Source organism: Mustela erminea, chromosome 8, assembly GCF_009829155.1.
Source record: "Mustela erminea isolate mMusErm1 chromosome 8, mMusErm1.Pri, whole genome shotgun sequence".
Taxonomy (NCBI): Eukaryota; Metazoa; Chordata; class Mammalia; order Carnivora; family Mustelidae; genus Mustela; species Mustela erminea.
The window spans coordinates 65,585,932-65,605,227 of record NC_045621.1 but is presented as its reverse complement, the minus strand read 5'-3'; the positions used below and the strand labels follow the sequence as shown (position 1 = coordinate 65,605,227).

The 19,296-nt window shown below is 43.6% G+C and overlaps 1 protein-coding gene across 3 annotated transcripts; it reads right to left on the bottom strand.

Moving 5' to 3' along the window:
• Window positions 1-1,063: 1,063 nt before the first annotated feature.
• KLHL23 (kelch like family member 23) lies at window positions 1,064-18,830 on the bottom strand. Of its 3 annotated transcripts, none has more exons than XM_032355895.1 (4): window positions 17,706-18,830; window positions 14,839-16,053; window positions 11,328-11,480; window positions 1,064-4,033 (listed from the first exon to the last, which is right to left on the bottom strand). In XM_032355895.1, the coding sequence occupies exons 2-4, from the start codon at window positions 16,049-16,051 to the stop codon at window positions 3,723-3,725; spliced, it is 1,677 nt and encodes a 558-aa protein (XP_032211786.1). In that variant the 5' UTR covers window positions 16,052-16,053; window positions 17,706-18,830; the 3' UTR covers window positions 1,064-3,722. The 3 variants fall into 3 exon arrangements, with proteins under 3 accessions (XP_032211786.1, XP_032211785.1, XP_032211784.1); XM_032355894.1 differs by lacking the exon at window positions 17,706-18,830 and adding an exon at window positions 17,005-17,661; XM_032355893.1 differs by lacking the exon at window positions 17,706-18,830 and having other exon boundaries at window positions 14,839-16,173.
• Between the last annotated feature and the right edge of the window lie 466 nt (window positions 18,831-19,296).

Sequence of the window (19,296 nt, the reverse complement as noted above, 5' to 3'; positions counted from 1 at the left end):
CCACTCTTGTGATCTCCTGGTCCTGAGATCAAGCCCCTCGCTGGGCTCTGTACTGAGCGTGGAACCTGTTTGAGATTTTCTCTCTCCTCTCCCTCACCCTCCCCCACTCCCTGCTTGTGCTCTCTAAAAATAAATCAAATCAAATAAAATAAGAGTTAACAGTTTATGACTCACGATTTCAAAATGCATAGGTGTCCCTGTAGGGTGCAGTAGTTAGGGCATCAGTAGACACAGTCTTGGCAAGAACTAGGCAGACAGAAACCCCTAGCTAGCTAAATCTACTAGCACCTAAGAAAAATGAAGCTGTCTTTATAGGGCTTCAAACATTTTCAGACTAATAAAATACTTTGTGTGGGAGGGGTGGGAAAGTCCGAGGTTGTTAGGTAACAGACTGTCTACACCTGGCTGCTTCGGCTCCCACACCACAGCACGTAAAGCACTACTGCCTGTGTGGGCTGTGTGAGGCAGCTCAGCTTCCACAACCAAACATCACAGACTGGGCGACTCAAACAACAGAAAGTTTGCTGACAGTTCTGGAGGCTGGAAGTCCGAGACGAGACCCAGTTCTGGTGAGAGCTCTCCTTCCGGCCTGCGGATGCTGCCTTCTCACCGTGGTGTCACACAGGCAGGGAGAGAGAAAGCTCTCTGGTGTCTCTTACAAGGACGCTAAGCCTGTCTGATCAGCGCTGTACCCTTACAAGCTGAATTACTTCCAGAAGAGGTACTTCCTACCTCTACAGTCACACTGGGGATAAGGGCTTCAGCCTAGGCATTTTGCGGGACACAAACATTCAGTCTTTAACACAAGCATATATTTACATGAATGTGAAAACGGAGGCTAACGTACTACCTTAAGCCAGTTCTCCAGATGCTGACCTTATTTCAGTTGCAGCTCAAAACTAAAAATATGACTTGTGAGAAACTGCTAACTTGTTTATTTATTTATTTAAAGAGGTGGGTGGGGGTGAGGAACAGAGGGAGAGGGAGAGAGAGAGAATCGTAAGCAGGCCGTACAGCCAGCGTGGAGCCCCACACAGGTCTCCATCTCACATCTCAGATCCTGACCTGAGCAGAACTCAGGAGTCAGATGCTTAACTGACTGAGCTCCCCCTCACCCCCAGGCACCTTGAGAAACAGTAACTTTAAAATTTGGATACTTAGAGTTCTCTTAATTCAGTCATACTTAAAATCATCTCCACAGTTTTAATTATTTTGCAAAATAGTGCTGGCCCTTCCAAAGCCATGCTTTGCATTTAATTATACTAAAATATTTTCCACTCATACTACAATGATTTGGAACTTGGGATAATGCTGATAGAAGTGTTTACCTTCCCTTCCCTAACACTTTCTTGTGTGTACAGAGCAATAGCAAGAACAGAATTTTACAGAAAATAGGCACAATAAATTAAATACCTCAGGCCGCAAACTGAGGAATGCTTTTTTGTAAAAATAACCAATACCATCACCTTTCTTTAAAAAGTACACTGGAGAGACAAATGAAATGCTAGGACTTGAAAAAAACTAAAAAGATATGATCCACGAACTCAAAATTGTATATACTTCACATATATAATGATAAATCCTTAAAATGTGACAAAGGGAGTTTTACTGGGCCTGAGCCACAGGGAAGAATTCCCAGAGGCTGGACTCCAGTCAGGATTCTATAGGACCTAGGTAAGCTAAAAGCAGAGGAAGGTGATTGCAACTGTTTTCATCTATTCCATAAAACAGATCTCTAAAACACTACTGGACATCACATGACTGGTCCAGCATTAATTGCTATGTGTCCTTAAAAGCAATAAAATCTATAATCCAATTATAGATTGAAATAGTCTATAACTCAACGGTTTCACTAACTCTGTCCTTTGACTCACTCAGGCCAAATTCAAGCAGTTTTACCACATATTCAGTGATTTACTTATTTTTATTGAAAACACAAATATTAAAGAAAACCATTTAAATAAATTAAAAATCATTCCACATCCCCCTACACTAACACAAAGGATTTGTTTTGCTTATTACCTTCCACATGCAAAAAGATTTTACGAAGTCACAATCATAGTACGCATACTCTTTTCTATGGTGCTTATTTGACTTACCGAATCACAGACACAACCATGTTTTTACAGTCTTCCAAATAATTATTTTAATGGCAGTATGATACTTCATTATTTTATCAGCCCGCTTTCTTCTTTGACACATAGACTATTTTCAATTTTTTTTTGCTATTATAAATAATGCAGACATAAACATCCTCATGCATTTCCCTTTGTTTTGTTTTTATATTATTCTTTATGTTACAAATCTAGGAGTAGAATTTATGGGGTAGAGATATGGCCCTTTTTTGGGCTCCTTCTACGTGGTACCATATTGCATTCCCAAAAGGTTGCATCTATTTAAAATGCCACCTGAAATGAATGCATTGAACAGTCCCTTTCTTAAAAAAAAAAAATCAGAAGCATTAGGTAGTTTTCAACTTTCATGTTTTAAGTTAAAAAATAATTACTGTGTCTTTAAGAAAATGAAGAGTGTGGAGAGATGGTCTATCAGATCACTAAAACTTCAGCTAACTTAAGCAGTGCTTCCCAACTTTTATCAAGTTTTGGCACACACAGAAAGTAATACTGCAGGCACACTGGGGAAAGTGGACAAAGGTGTTTCTGCTCAGAAGCTCCAGCCACCCAGGCTACCTCTAGCTGCCCCAGGGGTTATGGGAACCCACATGTAGGCACATCTGTGGCCCAAAGTCCATGGGTCATGAAGCTCTAATCAGGGAGAGGTTAAGTGACTGTGACTCAATTCAAGTCACAAAAAAATCTAGTTAGTGGCACAGCTGGGAAATGAATGCAAATTTCTTCTCATCAATGTATTTTCTATTACATCACAACTGTTCTACATGCCTTCTGGCTCTAAAAGTCAATTTTGTATGCAGTAATGTATCTACACTTATAAATAAAGAGGATTTTTCTAACATGCTTGAACTAAAGACACCTAAACTAGCAATTTACATCAAGGCTGAAAATTAAAAATAGCTCTTAGCATTAGCAAATATTTAACTATTTTCTCTGCAAATGTTCAGATTTGCTATTCTTTAAAATTTAGTTTGTAAACTCTGAACAGTAATAATCTTTTGCACAGTATCTTGTATACCTCAGGCAGTCAGCAAATAAAGAACAATAAATTATACACACTACAAAGAAAAAAAGACTTAAAATAAGTCCACATTCTAAACACATCTAACCATGGAAAAATGCTGTTTTAAAGTGTTGATTTTGTAGAGGTAGAGAAGAGTCCCTCCTTAAAATTTCAAATTCCTTGCTAGCTAAATGGAACCTTAATATACACTAGTACATTACAGGGTCAGAAGAGACATTTCATTCCAAAGAATGATTCTGACCTGCACCCAGTGTTGATGCTACCAGGAGAATAATTCACTACAAAGGTTTTTCACTTTTTGCCAAGTGTCCAAAATTCCATATTACCTTGAAAAGCAGAGATTATAGGGTGTTAACCCTACTGATTCAAATATAAATACACATAGGATTTTTCCATTAATCACTGCGTTAAGGTGAAGAGTTGGGGTTAGACATGGGAATTCACCCATTATGTGTCAGGCCACAACGATAATAAGTAAGGGACTCCAAATCCCAAATTCTATCTTTCTCTGTCTCTTTTATTACACCCTAAAACAGTGATTACTGGGTCCACTTCTATGGATTCAATCAGACATTATACACACAAACACATCCATGGGACCGCATGGCGCTTGGAAGATTGCCCACTATTTCCCACTTATTAAGATCTGGATCATATTTCTCAATGCTCTGAAGATACGTTCCTTTCGAGTAGGAATATCCCCCAGTGACATAAATACATCCATTCATGATGACGGCACCACACTCCATCCTCCTTTCCATCATGGGAGCTATTTCTCTCCATTCATTTTGTTCAGGGTCATAGCATTCCGTGATTGTAGTCTGTCCGCCAACTAGATAGAGCTTATTTTCAAATGGAACTGAACACAATCCATATTCTATTAAAAAGAGAAAAAGCAAAATTTTATTAGGATAACAAACAGAGATCCCTTAGGCTGGTGATGTAAGAATCCCTTACAATGCAGCATACAAAAATCGAGTCGTCTTGATATTCTGATTCCTCTACCACAACACTGAGCCTTAAAATCCATCCCCTATCACCCGATTCAGACTGCCTCGCCCTGCCATTCTCTCTCAGGTGGTCCCTCCTCTGGCTTTACAGGGTGCCAGGGAGGAAGTCCTCCTCAGACCTCTACCCAGCACAGACACCTTTTATTCTACACTCTGGGTACAAGTTGTGGAGACCCCCTGACATTCTGACGTGAAGACGTCTGAGGGAACTGGTGTAGGCTCCTTCAGGTCTTAGTGGCCACCCCTACAACCAGGGGCAGGCACTCTGTAGCGTCTGCGGCGCCGGGGGGAGGACAGAGGACCTGGCTTCCCTCTCTCACACTGCTGCTCAAAAAAGACAAAACCAGATTAGTGGGGATCTAGAGTCTATGATCCTAACTAAGAGACCAAAAGCAGCTCAAAGGCAGACAGCTGCTGTGTGGGGTCTGGATCCCAGGCTGGGAGTCTGCCTCTGGAGTTGGGAGGAGGTGGGTCAGCCTTCTGGGCTGTTTTAATTTTTCCCATATTATTTATCCCTCTCCCTCCGCCCCCTGCCACCCACAGGCAATCAAGGCACCCAGCTCTTCTGGAACCTCACTTCCTCTCCCTTCCCAGCACTGTCCCTCAGGCGACGCAGGCGAGGCAGGCGAGGCGTCTGAGGTACCAAATGCAAGGCTGCTGCTCTCATTCTCTGAGAGGGACTCGGACTCTGTGCCTCTGGCATAGCTCTTGCCTCACCCTGGTCCCAGCTGTGCTTCTTCCTTGCCCCCATTTCCAGCACCACGACTAACCTGTGAGTTCATTCTCCGGGAATACCAACCATAGGATTACACTTAAACACCCCTAGCTGCAGGCCGGGAGAAGGAGCAGGACTTGTCAGGGGCCCAAACGTTATGGCAAATAAATGAAGACTCAGCTTGCTATTGCTGAGGGCTTCCTCCTGCCTAGAAACTTCTGCTCCCAGGACTTGACACAACCGCCCCCTTCTTGTCATCCAGGTCTCATCTTACGGTCATCTCCTCAGAGCGCCCTCCCCTAACCACCTAGCCTGACGTGGCCAGGCAGGCATCCCCTCCACCTCACCCTCTTTCATATTCTCCACAACACTTCTCACTGTCTGACGTTTCTTGGTGACTGTCCGTCTCCCCTCCGACAGTGTAGGACCTGCATTCTGCCCACTATTCCATCCCTGTTGGGGAATGGCAAGTGTCTGGAACCTTGTAAGGACTCATTAAAGTTTGTTGGATCAATGAATGAATTGGAACTTGTACCCTCTGCACCCAAATGTGCACTCCCATTATTCTGTGGGGGAAAAAACAAAGCTTATAAGCCCCCCTTCAGAAAGAGACAATGTATAATAAAAAATGTGATTTCCCCTTTAAGAAGGTAAGCACATTCTTATCAGTAAAGTTCTTGCTATCTAGGTTTCAAAGGCTAAGGAAAAATCTCAGAAGATGAGTCCACAACTGGTTGTTCTCAAAGTATCTGACAGCGAGGAAAACAAGAATTCTCCTACCCCTGTAAAGCCCCATTTATTTTACCCGAGTTTCTAGTTACTATACATGCAGAAGTTTTGTAGAATTTGTTTTGGTACTTGTGAAACACTGTTTATGTAAATTATATGAATGATTCTGTTAAATGGTTGTGAAAATTAATAATTCAGAAATTTTATCAGTTGGTGTGATTCAACGAGTTCACTAGGCTTTTCTTAAATTTCAAAGTTTAGCAAAAAATCCTCAATTTGTGGTTCTTAAGAAAAATATCTTGATCTTCCTATAGCAGGAAAAATGTTTAAAATAAGGTGATTCCTGGGGCACCTGGTTGGCTCAGTCGGAAGAGCATGCAACTCTTAGTGTTGTGAGTTCAAGCCCCATGTTCCATATGGAGAGTACTCAAATAAATAAACTTTAAAGAACAGGAAAAAAAATAAATAAAATAAGGTGTTTCCTGATAGTTTTTTTCTTATTACCCAAATCAACATAACCTTCTGTTATTGTTGATGGAAACTTTTTCTTCCACAGGTGTACTGCTTTTTTCCTGTTGGTCACTCTACAAAGCTATTGAGCCCAAAGGACTGTGCCTTGTTTATTGAGCTCCTAACACTACACATCACATTCGGGAAATACTCAGCAAACCTTTGTTGGGCAAACGAAGGAATGAACAATTTCAAACTAAGTACAAGAATGGCACCATCTGTCATGGCTCAAGAAGTTTACACATAAATATTCACTATAAACACACACCAGTCTGTATTCAGTGTTGCATGAGTGATATGAAGAAAGCCATGCAGGGGTTCACAGACAACCACAATATTTTCAGATAGTCAATATCCACTGAAATGATTTAGACTTTTTTCCTAAGATTATTCACATTGAAAAGACCTGTAAAGTTTATCTAATCTAACTTCTTTACTAGAAAGTAAGACCCAAGAGCTTAAGCCGCTGCCCACAACTAGCCATGTGAATAAATGGCAGAGCCAGGAGAGAACTCTCTTCCCACTTGATGCAGCTCTCCATAGGCTTTATCCCTTTACTACTTTCTGCTTCTTCCCTGGTCTTCCCAGCTCATCCCTTAAACAGTGCCGTTTCCCAAGACTCTGTGCATAGCTGTACTCTGAGTCCTACCCTCCCAATGCACCTCAACCATCTCCACACCCACAGTCATAGATAGCCTCCAAGCAAAGGACACCTTGATCTCTAAATTTGGCCCCACTCTTCCTCCTGAGCTGCAGACCCGTATTTCCCAGTCCCTGATGGACAGCTCTCGTGGGTGATCCAACCAGTCCTCCACAGTTAACTATAAAACTGAGCTCCACCTCGGCTCTCAACTCTCTCATGTTGAATGCGTAACATTCCTCACATCTACCCGTTTTCACCTCCTACCGCTTTCAGGCTTTCAGCATATCTCACCTGGTGTATTATGACAATTTTAACTGATTTCCCTGCCGTCTTTCTCCTAATCTATTCTAAAAGGCTCAAGACCTTTGGTAGTTCTCCATTTTTAAACTTCTCCTGACTGCCATTGGAAGCCCTCTGGGAAATGCTCTTCAACCGAACTCTCCCATCCAATCTCTCATTCTACCCTCTCACATCTCATCATACACATCCACTCCCGAGTCCCCAAATAAACCTGGAACTTGCCTTCCTGCTTCCCACCACTGGCTCCCTTCTGCCAGAAAACACTTCTTCAAAAAATACCTTAATTATAGCCATTCTTTAAGGCCTAACTCATAACAACATACTCCTGGAATTCTAAGATTTCCAGATTTCCCTTAAATTAGACTCAAGCTCTTTCTACCCTCAATTTCAAGAGCACTTACTTGTATACCTGCCTTGTATTCCTGTTACGTATGTATATTTGCTACTAGATTCTGGGTTCCTGTAGCAGTAGAGACAAGCCCTTAATCATCTTTGTGTCTTACAGAATAACGAGAATGGTATCTTTCCCAAGGTAAGGTCTCAATAAATATTACCTTGCACTTAATGAAATTAGAGTCCCTTGGTTTTTAACTATCCAAAAGTACCACCCTTAAAGGTATCGAGAAAAAAAAGATAACACTTGTATTACCCTTGAAAAATAACGGTAGTCATGATTCTTTGTAGTCTAAGCTATGTATCTGTAAGGAAGGCTCAAGACTGGCACTGTACATTCCTGGGGAGGTGCTCCCATGATCAAGAAGAAGCATACCTTGCTACAGTTCACAGAACGCAACTCCAAATGCCTTCAGGGGCTAAGGAGCTAACAGACTAGTTGAATGAAGCAGGCCAGGGGGAGGAGAAGCAAGAGCACAGTCCCCCAGGTCTATGACGGGATGAGAATGGAAGAGACTAGTGAAATGGAGCATGCAGGTGCCATTTAAAAGTGAGCAGCCACTACGTGGCTCCAGTGATCTCTGCCAGAAGGGAATGTGGTCCAAGGTTGCTACAATTTTTCCAAAGGCCAGAAATCATGACTTTTCTTTGAAATCTCCTAGATTTTAAATATTGGTAGCAAGCCAGTTAAAAATATCTTAAGCACTGAAAGCCAAAAAGAACAGACCAGGCAGGGTACCAACTTGCTACCTTTGTTTCTTGCATTATGTCAGGAAAAAGTCCAAAGGAAAGCAAAACCTAACAAACATTATTATATGTTCCCATTGATTTATAGTCAAATTTAGTATTTATTTCTGATTTATTTTTTAGTTGGCCATGGATTTTCATGCTTTGGCTTACATCTCATTGCCTTTCAGACTCTCGTTCAAGCAGTGAACAAGGTACATGTAGCTTAAATATGTTATAAGATGTTTGAAGGATCCCTTATATGAAATATATATTAAATTGGTAATGTAAATAACTGCGCTCTAATTTGTTAATATGACTTTTCATATACTGGACTTTCTTTGTAAAGATGTCAAAGTCATGTCTAACTGTTAAGGTTAACAGGGGGAAAAAGCAGTTCTTAAAAACATGGCCTCCCGGGACGCCTGGGTGGCTCAATTGGTTGGGCAGCTGCCTTCGGCTCAGGTCATGATCCCAGCGTCCTGGGATCGAGTCCCACATCGGGCTCCTTGCTCAGCAGGGAGTCTGCTTCTCCCTCTGCCTCTGCCTGCCATTCTGTCTGCTTGTGCTCGCTCTCTCCCCCCCCCCCCCACTCTCTGATAAATAAATAAAATCTTAAAAAAAAAAAAAAAAAAAAGACTTGGCTGTGCATTTAAAAACAAAACAAAACAAAACAAAACATGGCCTCCCTGCCAGATTGCCTGGATTTGAACTTCACCTCTAATAAGCACTAGCTAGCTGATCTTGGGAAATTTATTTAGTGTCTCTGTGCCCCAGTGACCTGCAAAATGAAATAGTAGTACCTAGCTCACAGGATTGCTGTGAGGTTTAAACAGATTATGACATAAAAAAAATTACTGGAATAGTTAGTGCCTGGCTCATACTAACGAAATAAATGTTAGCTATAGCTCAATTTGAGCTGGTATTATTATTTTCCATTATAACTTCATTGGTCATAACAGAAAGTGGTGGGGGGTCTGAGCTAATACATCTGGGCTACTAGGAGGAAGAAGGCAGCCTGTTCCATGATGTCTTCAGAGCCAGGACAGGCTGTGGCTGAAGTCTCTTGTTAGGCAAAGGCTGTGGCCTATGGAGCTCCAGCCCAGGTGCAGAGGACTTTCTCTGAACCGTGAGATGAAATGTCTGTTGCTGGGGTGGATCCAGCTGCACTGGTCCAGAGCAGGACAGCCTGCTCCACTCCCTTAAGGAGAGGGAGGCTGCTTAGTCGCTGTAGCATGGAGTATGCCATCAGACTGCCGAACTGAACCTTGGTCCACCACTTCCAAACTGTGTGACCTTATCCTTTCTTGCCACCATTTCTAAATATGTAAAATGGGTATAAGCAATACCTATTCACAGGGCTATAGACATAAATTAAGGTAATATTATGTGTAAAGTGTTTAGTCAGTACTTGACGCGTAGAAAGTGTTCAGGAAGGTTAACTGTTACTATCACTCTCGGATGGTTCAAGCTTGCGAATTTCAACCATGCTCGCCAATGACTCACAGAGATAGAAGCCTTATGCTATATGGAAAATGATTCAAAGTAGTATAGTGATATGGTGATATAAATCTTTCCTAATGAAAAGTCTCAAACATATGCCATAACTGTAACAGGCTATGGCTCATACTTCTCAGAGCTCTTCACAAAGAGACAAGTCAAAGAACAAAGGCACAGTAGGCAGAAGGCTGGCCATTCCTTACGGGCAGACCACAGGTCCCCTTCCTGATTGTTAAAGTAAGGCTAACACAGAGTTCTGCCCATCCCAGGAGTAAGTGCTTAATAGTTATCAAGACCCAGAAAGAACAGGCCTTTAAAAGAAGAAACCACCTCCTGTTGAACTCAATCAATGGTCACTCCCCCTAACTGTTTGACAGACTAGTGCTTTTTTTTTTTTTTTTTGACAGTTTGGTGACTTTTTAAAATTTAAATTCAATTAGCCAACATATAGTACATCATTAGTTTCAGATGTAGTATTTAATAATATATCAGTTCCATGTAACATCCAGTGCTCATCACCTCACATACCCTCCTTAATGCCCATTACCCATTTACCCCATCCCCCCACCTCCCCTCCAGCAACACTCCATTTGTTTCCTATAGTTAAGAGTCTCTCATGGTTTTTCTCCCTCTCCAATAACTTCCCATTTAGTTTTCCCTCCCTTCCCATGTGGTCCTCTGCGCTATTTCTTATATTCTACTTTGAGTGAAACCATAGGCTGTCTTCCTCTGATTGATTTATTTAGCTCAGCACGATACCCTCCAGTTCCATCCATGTCCATGTAAATGGTAAGTATTCATCCTTTCTGATGGCTGAGTAATATTTCATTGTGTATATATATATTCCACATCTTCTTTATCCATTCCTCTGTCAATGGACATTTAGGCTATTTCCATAGTTTGGCTATGGTGGACATTGCTGCTATAAACATTGGGGTGCAGCTGCCCCTTTGGATCACTACATTTGTATCTTTAGGGTAAATACCCAGTAGTGTGATTGCTGGGTCATAGGGTAGCTCTATTTTCAACTTTTTGAGCAACCTCCATACTGTTTTCCAGGCCGGCTGCACCAGCTTATATTCCCACCAACAGTGTAAGACAGTTCCCCTTTCTCTTCATCCTTGCCAACATCTGTCATTTTCTAACTTGTTAATTTCAACCCTCCTGACTGGCGTGAGGGGGTGTCTCATTGTGGTTTTCATTTGTATTTCCCTGATGCCGAGTGATGTTCAACATTCTCTCATGTGTCTGTTGGCCGTTTGTATCAGACTAGTGCTTTTTAACTGTCTACAAGAATTGTGTTTCATATAATGCATATACATGAAAGAACACACACAACAGAGGAATAAGAAACACAACAAAAGAACCTAGGTGAAGAAAATTTTAAAAAGAAACTACCATTTTTAACCACCCAGGCTTAAAATGTGTCTCATAAAAACATCAGGGAAAGTATTTGTAGATGTGATCTAATCAGAATAGCCTGTGATTACTGTTAGATGGACATATGAATATTCTGAGCCTTCTAATTACACCCATGGGTAGTCTGCTGTAAGTCTAGCATTTTCTTTTTCCAGGCCATTTTTAGCTGTCCCTCATAGTCTAAACTGTATTACAACATGTGCTCCCTGGAACAGTATTTAATTACCTGGATGTGGACTGGAGGTGATGAGGCTCCACTCATTGATATCTGAGTTGTAGCTCTGGACCTTGTCGTAGGTGCAGCTCCCTCTGTAGCCACAGTGGCCGCCAATGACATAGATAACTTCATGTAAGACGCAGGCAGTCGCGTTTCCCACGCCTGTGTGTTAATCAAAATCATGTCTTCAGATGGATCTATCGTTGTGTTTCATGATGAATATTTGGGCTAAATTCATTATTGTTTCTGTTGCTACTGACAGTAGATGTCAGGTCCTGTGCTAGGTGCTATGAGAGATGGAAGACTGAATACGAAAGGTCCCTTGCACTCTTCTTCTTCTTTTTTTTTTTTTTTTTAAGATTCTATTTATTTATTTGACAGACAGAGATCACAAGTAGGCAGAGAGGCAGGCAGAGAGAGAAGAAGGAGGCTTCCTGCTGAGCAGAGAGCCTGATGTGGGGCTGATCCCAGGATGCTGGGATCATGACCTGAGCCGAAAGCAGAGGCTTTAACCCACTGAACCACCCAGGTGCCCCCCTTGCACTCTTCTAAAAGAGGGTGAGACACTTACCCAAATATTTAGAGCACCGGGTACGGAACCACTGTGAACATTCAGAGCCTGGAGACACTGCTTTGAGCAGGGAAATGATGGCTGGAGGTGGCAGAATTTGACCTGGGTCCCAGCAGGTAGGACTTTGGCAGGTAGAGGTGAGAGAAAGCCTCCGACGCAGAGGAAAAGGCAAGTGCAAAGACCCAGTGGGCAATGTCGTGTATCCCCATTTGATGCCAGCACACGCAAGGGCAGGTGGCCCAGCTGGAGTTGCCAGATGGGAATTGAAGCTGACACAGTAAGTTGGAAGCCACACTGCAAAGGATCCTGGTCCCCAACTATGAAGACTTCATTCAGCAAGACTTTAAAGATTTTTAAACAGAGGAAGAGAAAGACTACAGAAGCAGAAGGACAAAAAGAGTCCGACCTCCAGATACTGGCCCAGGTGGGAAGTATTGAGGGCCCAATTTAGAAGGGGTTTTGGGTGTGGAGGGAAGGGCATGGAGGTAAGAGAGACAGATAAACACATAAGCCTTGATGCCCGACTGTGTCCGAAACAAGCAAAACTGATGGTGAGGTCCTAAGTTCGGGAAATTGGGAAATGCTGATGCTCTAGGAAAATGGGGAGGAAGAAATGAGTTCGGCAGAAAAAAAAGCTCGGAGGAAGTAAGATGAGGCTCATTTTGGTCGAACACGTCAGTTTAGTCTTTCAACCAACAGTTGTTGGTTGATACATGCTGGATGCAGTTTAATGTGCGTTTCTACTCCAGCATAAATGTGAGTTTATACGCAGGGCAGCTATGATGAGGGAGAAAAAAGAAGTCAGGAGCTCCTAAACAGCCAAGTATTTACTTCTTCTCTGTACATCCCTAAACCAAAAAAGGAAATGAATTTGAAAGTTGACTCTACACAATTTAAGTTCTGATTACCAGAGGAAGCTGATCATTCACGTCATGACTACAAAAGGAAGCAAACTGGGAAAAGTAATGGTACCCTTGCAACAGAAAAATGAGAAACTTATAGTTCAAAACCAGCACTGTCCAAAGCTGGATAGAATGGGTACAGGATTACCTTTCCCAAGGATGATTGAATATAACCAGGAATCAGACTTCAAGGTAAAAGTGTAACTAAAACTGGAATTTCAGACCCAGCTGGTGTGTGTGTGGGCGGGCAGGGGGGAGGTACTTTGGTGTATGACGGTCTCCCATTCCACTCAAGGTGAAGGCAAGAACACACAAGGCTTTCTTTAACAGTGGACCCACCACGGAAGCATTTCTTTTCAGCAAGTGTGTTTCAAATATGATGTTTAAAGATCGCAATAAAGTAACCAACTTTCCTCCTCATGAAAATATGCTCTGAACTATGAAACCATGGCAACCAGTATCTCGTCATCAAGAAAGAGAGGCAGAAATGTATCCAGGTTGACAACAGCCGCTACAATATTTGAACCTTCCTTGTTTCTTTAGTAGGAAAGGAGTCAGGAGGACACTGAAGACCATCCTGGGGACGAGACCAGGAATGGGCAGTTAAGCTGAGGCAGAGTCCAAAACAGGAATGGCAACAGCAGGGGGGGCTCTAACCCCCCCTTGTCCCCCTCTACCAACCACTACTGAACCTTCATGCATGCAGGAGAGCGGACATGATTTCCTATGAAAGATAATTTTGCTCTGTCAAAGTTGACGTGGTTTTTTTTATAAGGGCCTTCATTATGACAATAATGAACAACAAATAGTGACAATTAATACCCACAACAACTCCTTACACTGTGTGCTTCCCCTGCTCCAGACCCATTCTACACACCTCACATGCATAAATTCACTTAATCCTCTCAAAGCCCTGAGCTTCATAATGTTGTCTCCCCCATTGTACAGACAATAAAACTGGGGCACGGGGAGATGAAACAATTTGCCTGAGCACACTAGCAAGGAAATGGAAAGTCAGGATTTGGACACAAGCAGTTTGGCTTCAGGAGCAATGTGCCTGATCACAAGACCGTTCTGCCTCTCGGGCTTCCTGCCTGTCATCCAACGATCACACCAGGTCAGATTCCCAGACCAGGTCAGATTCCCACACCCTCAGTAGTATTAAAACAGAAACAGAAAGGCCTGGGAAGGAACATTTGGAATAAAATGACACAAATTTAGAAACAACCTACCAGTTGTTTTTGTGCAACTCCCCAGCACAAATGAATAAATGTAATTAAGTAAGATTCCAGTTTAACTTTTTTGCCAGTGGGAGGGAAGGAGAGCAAGGCTAATCAAGTACTGAACACAGCAGAAAATAGAGCGTTTATCAGACAGACATTGAAACCCAATAGTGTGCCTGGCTGTGTGGACCACAGGAGGGAGGGCATGGGATCTGCCCCTATCTTTCACCTTAGGAAGAAAGACTTGAATCTCAAAAAGCAGGGGCTATCTGTCTCTACTTTTTTAGAGAATGTAATTTGTTACACTCTACAGGGACCGAATCTTTCAAAGTTTTAATGAAAGACCTTTTAAAAGAGAGATGATCAGATAATGGGAGGGAAAAGACTGAATATTTAAAAGCAGAACTGAAAAGGGTTCAATTTCAAGAGCATAAATAAATAAATAAGAACTAATAAAACCACCCAACTTTCTCTTTTCATTTAGCCTTTGACTTAAATATAAATTCTAAGGACCTGAAGCAAGATCTAAACTTGAAACAGGCTGTAGAGTAAGTGGGATGAAGTATACTGTTTTCTTATATAAATGATATTTTTCTAGTCTGAGGAACATGCTCTAATCACATAACCTCAGACAAGTTGGGGACTGCTCTACTGTGCTTCTACTTGGAACATTCTGTCCACTATTATTTGTATAATCTATTATAGTTCCTAGATAGCATTCCAAAGTGATACATTCTTTTTAAAGTTCTCTGCAGGAGAATTTACACCACTGGCCTAACCTCAAACATCTAGAAAATTAGAGAGTAAATATAATCTGGACTTACCTTTAATCATGTTTGCAATAGGAATCCATTTCTCTTTTAATGGATCATAGAACTCGGCCTCTTCTGCAGGAGCCCCTTTCCTGTAACCGCCTAAAGCGTAGACGCAGCCACCCAAGGTGACGGCACAGTGGTAGTACCTGGCATTGAGCATAGGCAAACCTTCTGTCCATTCATCACTTTCACTGTTATAGATCCACACTGTGTCAAGAGCTTCTATGTTATCCGTTCTATAACCCCCAGTTACATAAATGTTGGGTCCCAAACATGTAACACCATAGCTCTCCCTAGTATAGTCTGGTATTTCCGCTCCCTGAATCCAAACATTTGTCAGAGGATCCCATATGTGAACCTCTGATAAAGGATGCCAGTAATAACCTCCAATGATGTACATTGTGGCTGTGGACCTCTGGGAAATCTCTTTATGCAGGGGATTCAGAGCATTGTATATTAGAGATCGTATCTTATTTTCAGTTAGTAGGCAGCTTCTTTGAAGACCTAAAGCTGTTTTTAAATACACTGGATCTATATCTATGTTTACATAGCTTAGTAAATTATACAGGCATTCAATTCGATTTTCCACATCATGAGCAGTCCACTTAATAACAGGCTCTATGATAGCTTCTTCTTTCCAAACACTGAGATTCTTTCTGGACAATATAAAGAGAAATTTTTCAAGGCTGATTTCCAGAAATTCTTCTTGCTGCCACACTTCCTTAAACCTTGAACAGAGAATTCTTCGAGATTCCTTCTCTAGTTCTGGACACATGTGAAATTCTGCAAAGGAGTGCATTCCAATACAATTATCAATATCCAAGTGCCTTACCAAAAACTGCTCACAAGCTTTCTTTACCGAAAGGAACTGTAGCAGATCTGCTGCTTCAAGGAGGCTTTGAACGTTTCTTTTAGTTATTTCAATCTGGGAAGTGTATGCATAATTCACAAGGCCTTCCAAAATATCATGGTGGATGCCAGAGATTTTTATTTTATTTTTAAATTTTTCTTTCATATCAGCTGTGAACATTGCCTTAAAATAATTGCTGCAAGCAGCTAAAACAGCTCGGTGACAATGGAAGATTATGCCTGAAGGACACTGAAGGGTAATATCAGTAAATAATCCATCCAAGTAGAATGTTCTGAATGCATCCAGAAAATCGACTGGATGCGCTGTATCCTTGAAAAGGTAAATATAATCTTCTTGTCCTTTTAGAGCCATGACTGCAATAAACATGAAATAAACGAGTTTTCAATTTTGCAGATTACAGCAAATAATCAATGCTAAGGACGCCAAGGCTTGCGATGATTGATTAGCATCGCAAATACTCCAAACCTAGACTAAGTTCAGCATTCTAAGTAAGAAACGCAAAATGTGGATAGACTATTTCATAGTTTATGTGATGGTCAATTTAAATTCGGGGTAGCTTGGAGCCTGAAACGAGGCCCCCGGGGTTTTCAGTAATCTTTTAAATTAGAAATATTGATTTGCTACCCCATTCGCCCAGTCTCCGCAATCGGACCCTAGCTGGCTGTCCGAGAGGACCCCGCTTGGCAAACCAATTGTCCGAGGGGTCGCCTCACTAGAGACCGGACTTTGGTCGTCTCGGCTCGGCCCCAATGCAACCTTTTTTCACTAGCTCCATCTCCCTTGCAAGTCGCATTGAGCTGCCAAAAAAGGGAGGATCGAAGTAGAATTGAAAAAGAAGAAATCTCGGAAAAGGGAAACCCTGTACCTTTCTGCTTGAGAAACGAGAGAAAAGAAAGCGGCCGGGCCGCGGCCCCTCCACGGCCCCTCCACGCCCCGCCATCCCCGCGCCCCCTCCCCCGCCGCAGCCGCAGGGGTTTCCGCGCGCCCCGAGCCTGGGCCCCGGGCCCGCGTTCCCGCCGGGAGACCGCCCCGCCCCGGGCCTGGCGCGGGGACTCGACTCGAGGGCGCCGCGCGCAGCCGGCCGGGCCGGGTGCCCGCGTCCCTCTGCCCCGGGACGCCGCACAGGTGTGGGGAGGGAACAGCGGGCGGCCCCGCGCTCGACCCAGCCCAGCGCCCGCGCGGCCATTGTCTCCGCGCCTCTGCGGCCGGCGGGCTCGGGAGGCGGCGCGGCCTCGTTCTCCCGCGCCCGGCCCCGCCAGCTCCCTTACGGCTGGCCCCGGGCGGCGGGGCCGCGGGACACCTACCTCCGGCGGCGGCTCCGGGACGCGGTGCTGGCCCACGGGCTAGCGGCGAGCGAGGGCGGGGGCGCCTCCGGACCCTCTGACCATCTTTGGAAGAGGCGCGGCGGAGGGTGCCTGCTAGTGCAGCTCCAGCCCACAAGCGGCTCCTATTTTGGTGCCCCGGCTGCTCCCCGCCTCCAACCGAACGGCCCCCCGCGCGGCCTGGGCGCGGGGCCACTCGCGGGAACTCCCGGGTGGCGGCACCGCGCTGCGAGCAGGGGTGGGGCGGCGGGGGCGGGGGGGGTCGGCGGGCACGCGGCTGCGGCCCCTTCCCGGCGGTTCCTCCCTGCAGCAGGTGGGAAGGCTGCCCTGAGGACAGGGCTTGCGCGACTAGCTTTCCCCTCTCTCCTTGGGTCTGTGTTCCACACAGCACACACCCCCGAGCGTTTCCCGTCTACACCAACTCAGTAAGTCCTGAGTTAAGACCACATATGGGAGCTGAGGGGGGACTGTATCCCTTCCCCCTTCCTTCGGTGCTCTCACCAGCCCAGGCCCTAGAGGGAGAGATGGAGAGGACCGCGTGGAGAGAACGCCGCAAACCTGGAAGGTCTGGGGTGGAAGATGCCTTCAGAATGCCAGAAGTAGCTGCCGCTTTTCCACGAACCTATCCCGCTCGCCAGCGGAGCACTCAGGAGCGAGTCCCTGGGGCTGATTTGCGCACTAACCTGGAAGCTTTCAGAAAAACGGAGAGCAGCTAAGGGGAAGGATTCAGGTTAAGGTATTTAGAGCAGAGTAGCTGGAAGAATCAGCCTCCGGTCCTTTCTTCCTGGTGACAGCAGGTCCCGTCAAAGATGTCCATGTGCTACACCAGAAGGTTCATTTTCTTCCAGCAAAAGCCAGTTTCAAATCTTGTCATTTATCATTCATCCATTCATTTGCAAGTTTTTATTGAGGGTCTGATAGGGCTAGGCATTGGTACCTAGAGATCTTATGGAGCTTACAGTCCAGCCACGTCAGGGGAGGAAAGAGACCAGGATGAAATGAACACCAGAGGCCCAGTGTGTTTCAGAGTATGGTGTGAGAGACAGGGCAATGGCCAAACTATATGTGAACACAGAACTCTGAACCACAGAAGAACCCCCGGAAGCTACACCCTAACTTCTGTAGCCAGAGCAGAACAGTCAGGACATCCTCAAGGACTGCCAACTTCCCTGTTTTTGCTGGACTTCCAATTCTGGACCCATCAGGGAAAGCCTGTGTGTTCCGCAAACCAATCACATAAAATCCCCCTTATTTCTAGTAGTCTGCCTCCAGCTTTCCCAGGCCAACAACTTCCAATCAGAACATACCTGAAACCTTCCCCTTTTTTCAGTTTTATAAAGCTTTCCCAATCCTCTGTCTGCCTTTGAGCCTCTGCCAAAGGCAAGTGATGGTGGCTGACTCTGTTACTATTGCAAGAGCTGAATAGTGTCCGCTTGTTCTCATTTGGGTGGTTTTAGTTTCATTCTACAAGTCAATATCAATTGAATTATGTGAGATGCTAAGGATGCAGCACCCCACAAACACCACCACACGCAGACTTCGCCTAGGAGCCCTAGGAATCTGTATTCTATTCAAGGGCATCAGGTGATTCTTTTGCACAATTTGAAGAATGAATGTTGGACCCAAAGCGGAAGAAAAACAAAAGGTTCAGTATCTCAACATCTGGTGAACTGTTTGGTAGAGAAGAAAAGTATGTGAGATTTTGTTTCAGGGTTACCGTTCATCTCTGCTACTTTTGTAACATATAGCCTTAAGCAAGTCACTAAATTTCTCTGATCCTTACTTTTCTGATACGTAAAACAGAAAATACTACTATTTGCTCAACTTAACATAAGGTTATCAGAAAGACAAAATAAAATTACAAATGTGAGAGCGTGTTGGATGTGGCATTTAAATGTTATGTATGAAAGCTATTATAATGAGAGGATATTTACACTTAATTCTTCATCATAACCTCAATTTAGAAATTAGTATTTTAAAACATGTTTTCAAAAAATTATAAATTTTGTAGTTAGTTGTGATTATAGACAGCTTGTCCTTCGTGACTGATAATGATGTTATTGTTGGGGCTATCATCCAAGGCTGTGATTGTGACTGATTAAAGATGGGGCATTCTTTCCATGTTTGTCACTGAAGTGTCACAGATGGCTGTTTGTGGCTATGGTGCCAAGTCTGATGTAAAGAAAATATTATAGACTCTACCTAACTAAGAGCAGGGGCTTCTAGAATCAAGATGGCATGTAATAAGTTATTACTAAATATTAGAATTCAACT

Coding starts and splice junctions, on each gene's coding strand:
- KLHL23 (XM_032355893.1), bottom strand. CDS start 16,066: ATGTTTATTGCAGTCATGGCTCTAAAAGGACAAGAAGATTATATTTAC. Junction 11,481..14,838: donor TATTGCAAACATGATTAAAG/GTAAGTCCAGAT, acceptor ATTAACACACAG/GCGTGGGAAACGCGACTGCC. Junction 4,034..11,327: donor CACCTCCAGTCCACATCCAG/GTAATTAAATAC, acceptor TCTTTTTAATAG/AATATGGATTGTGTTCAGTT.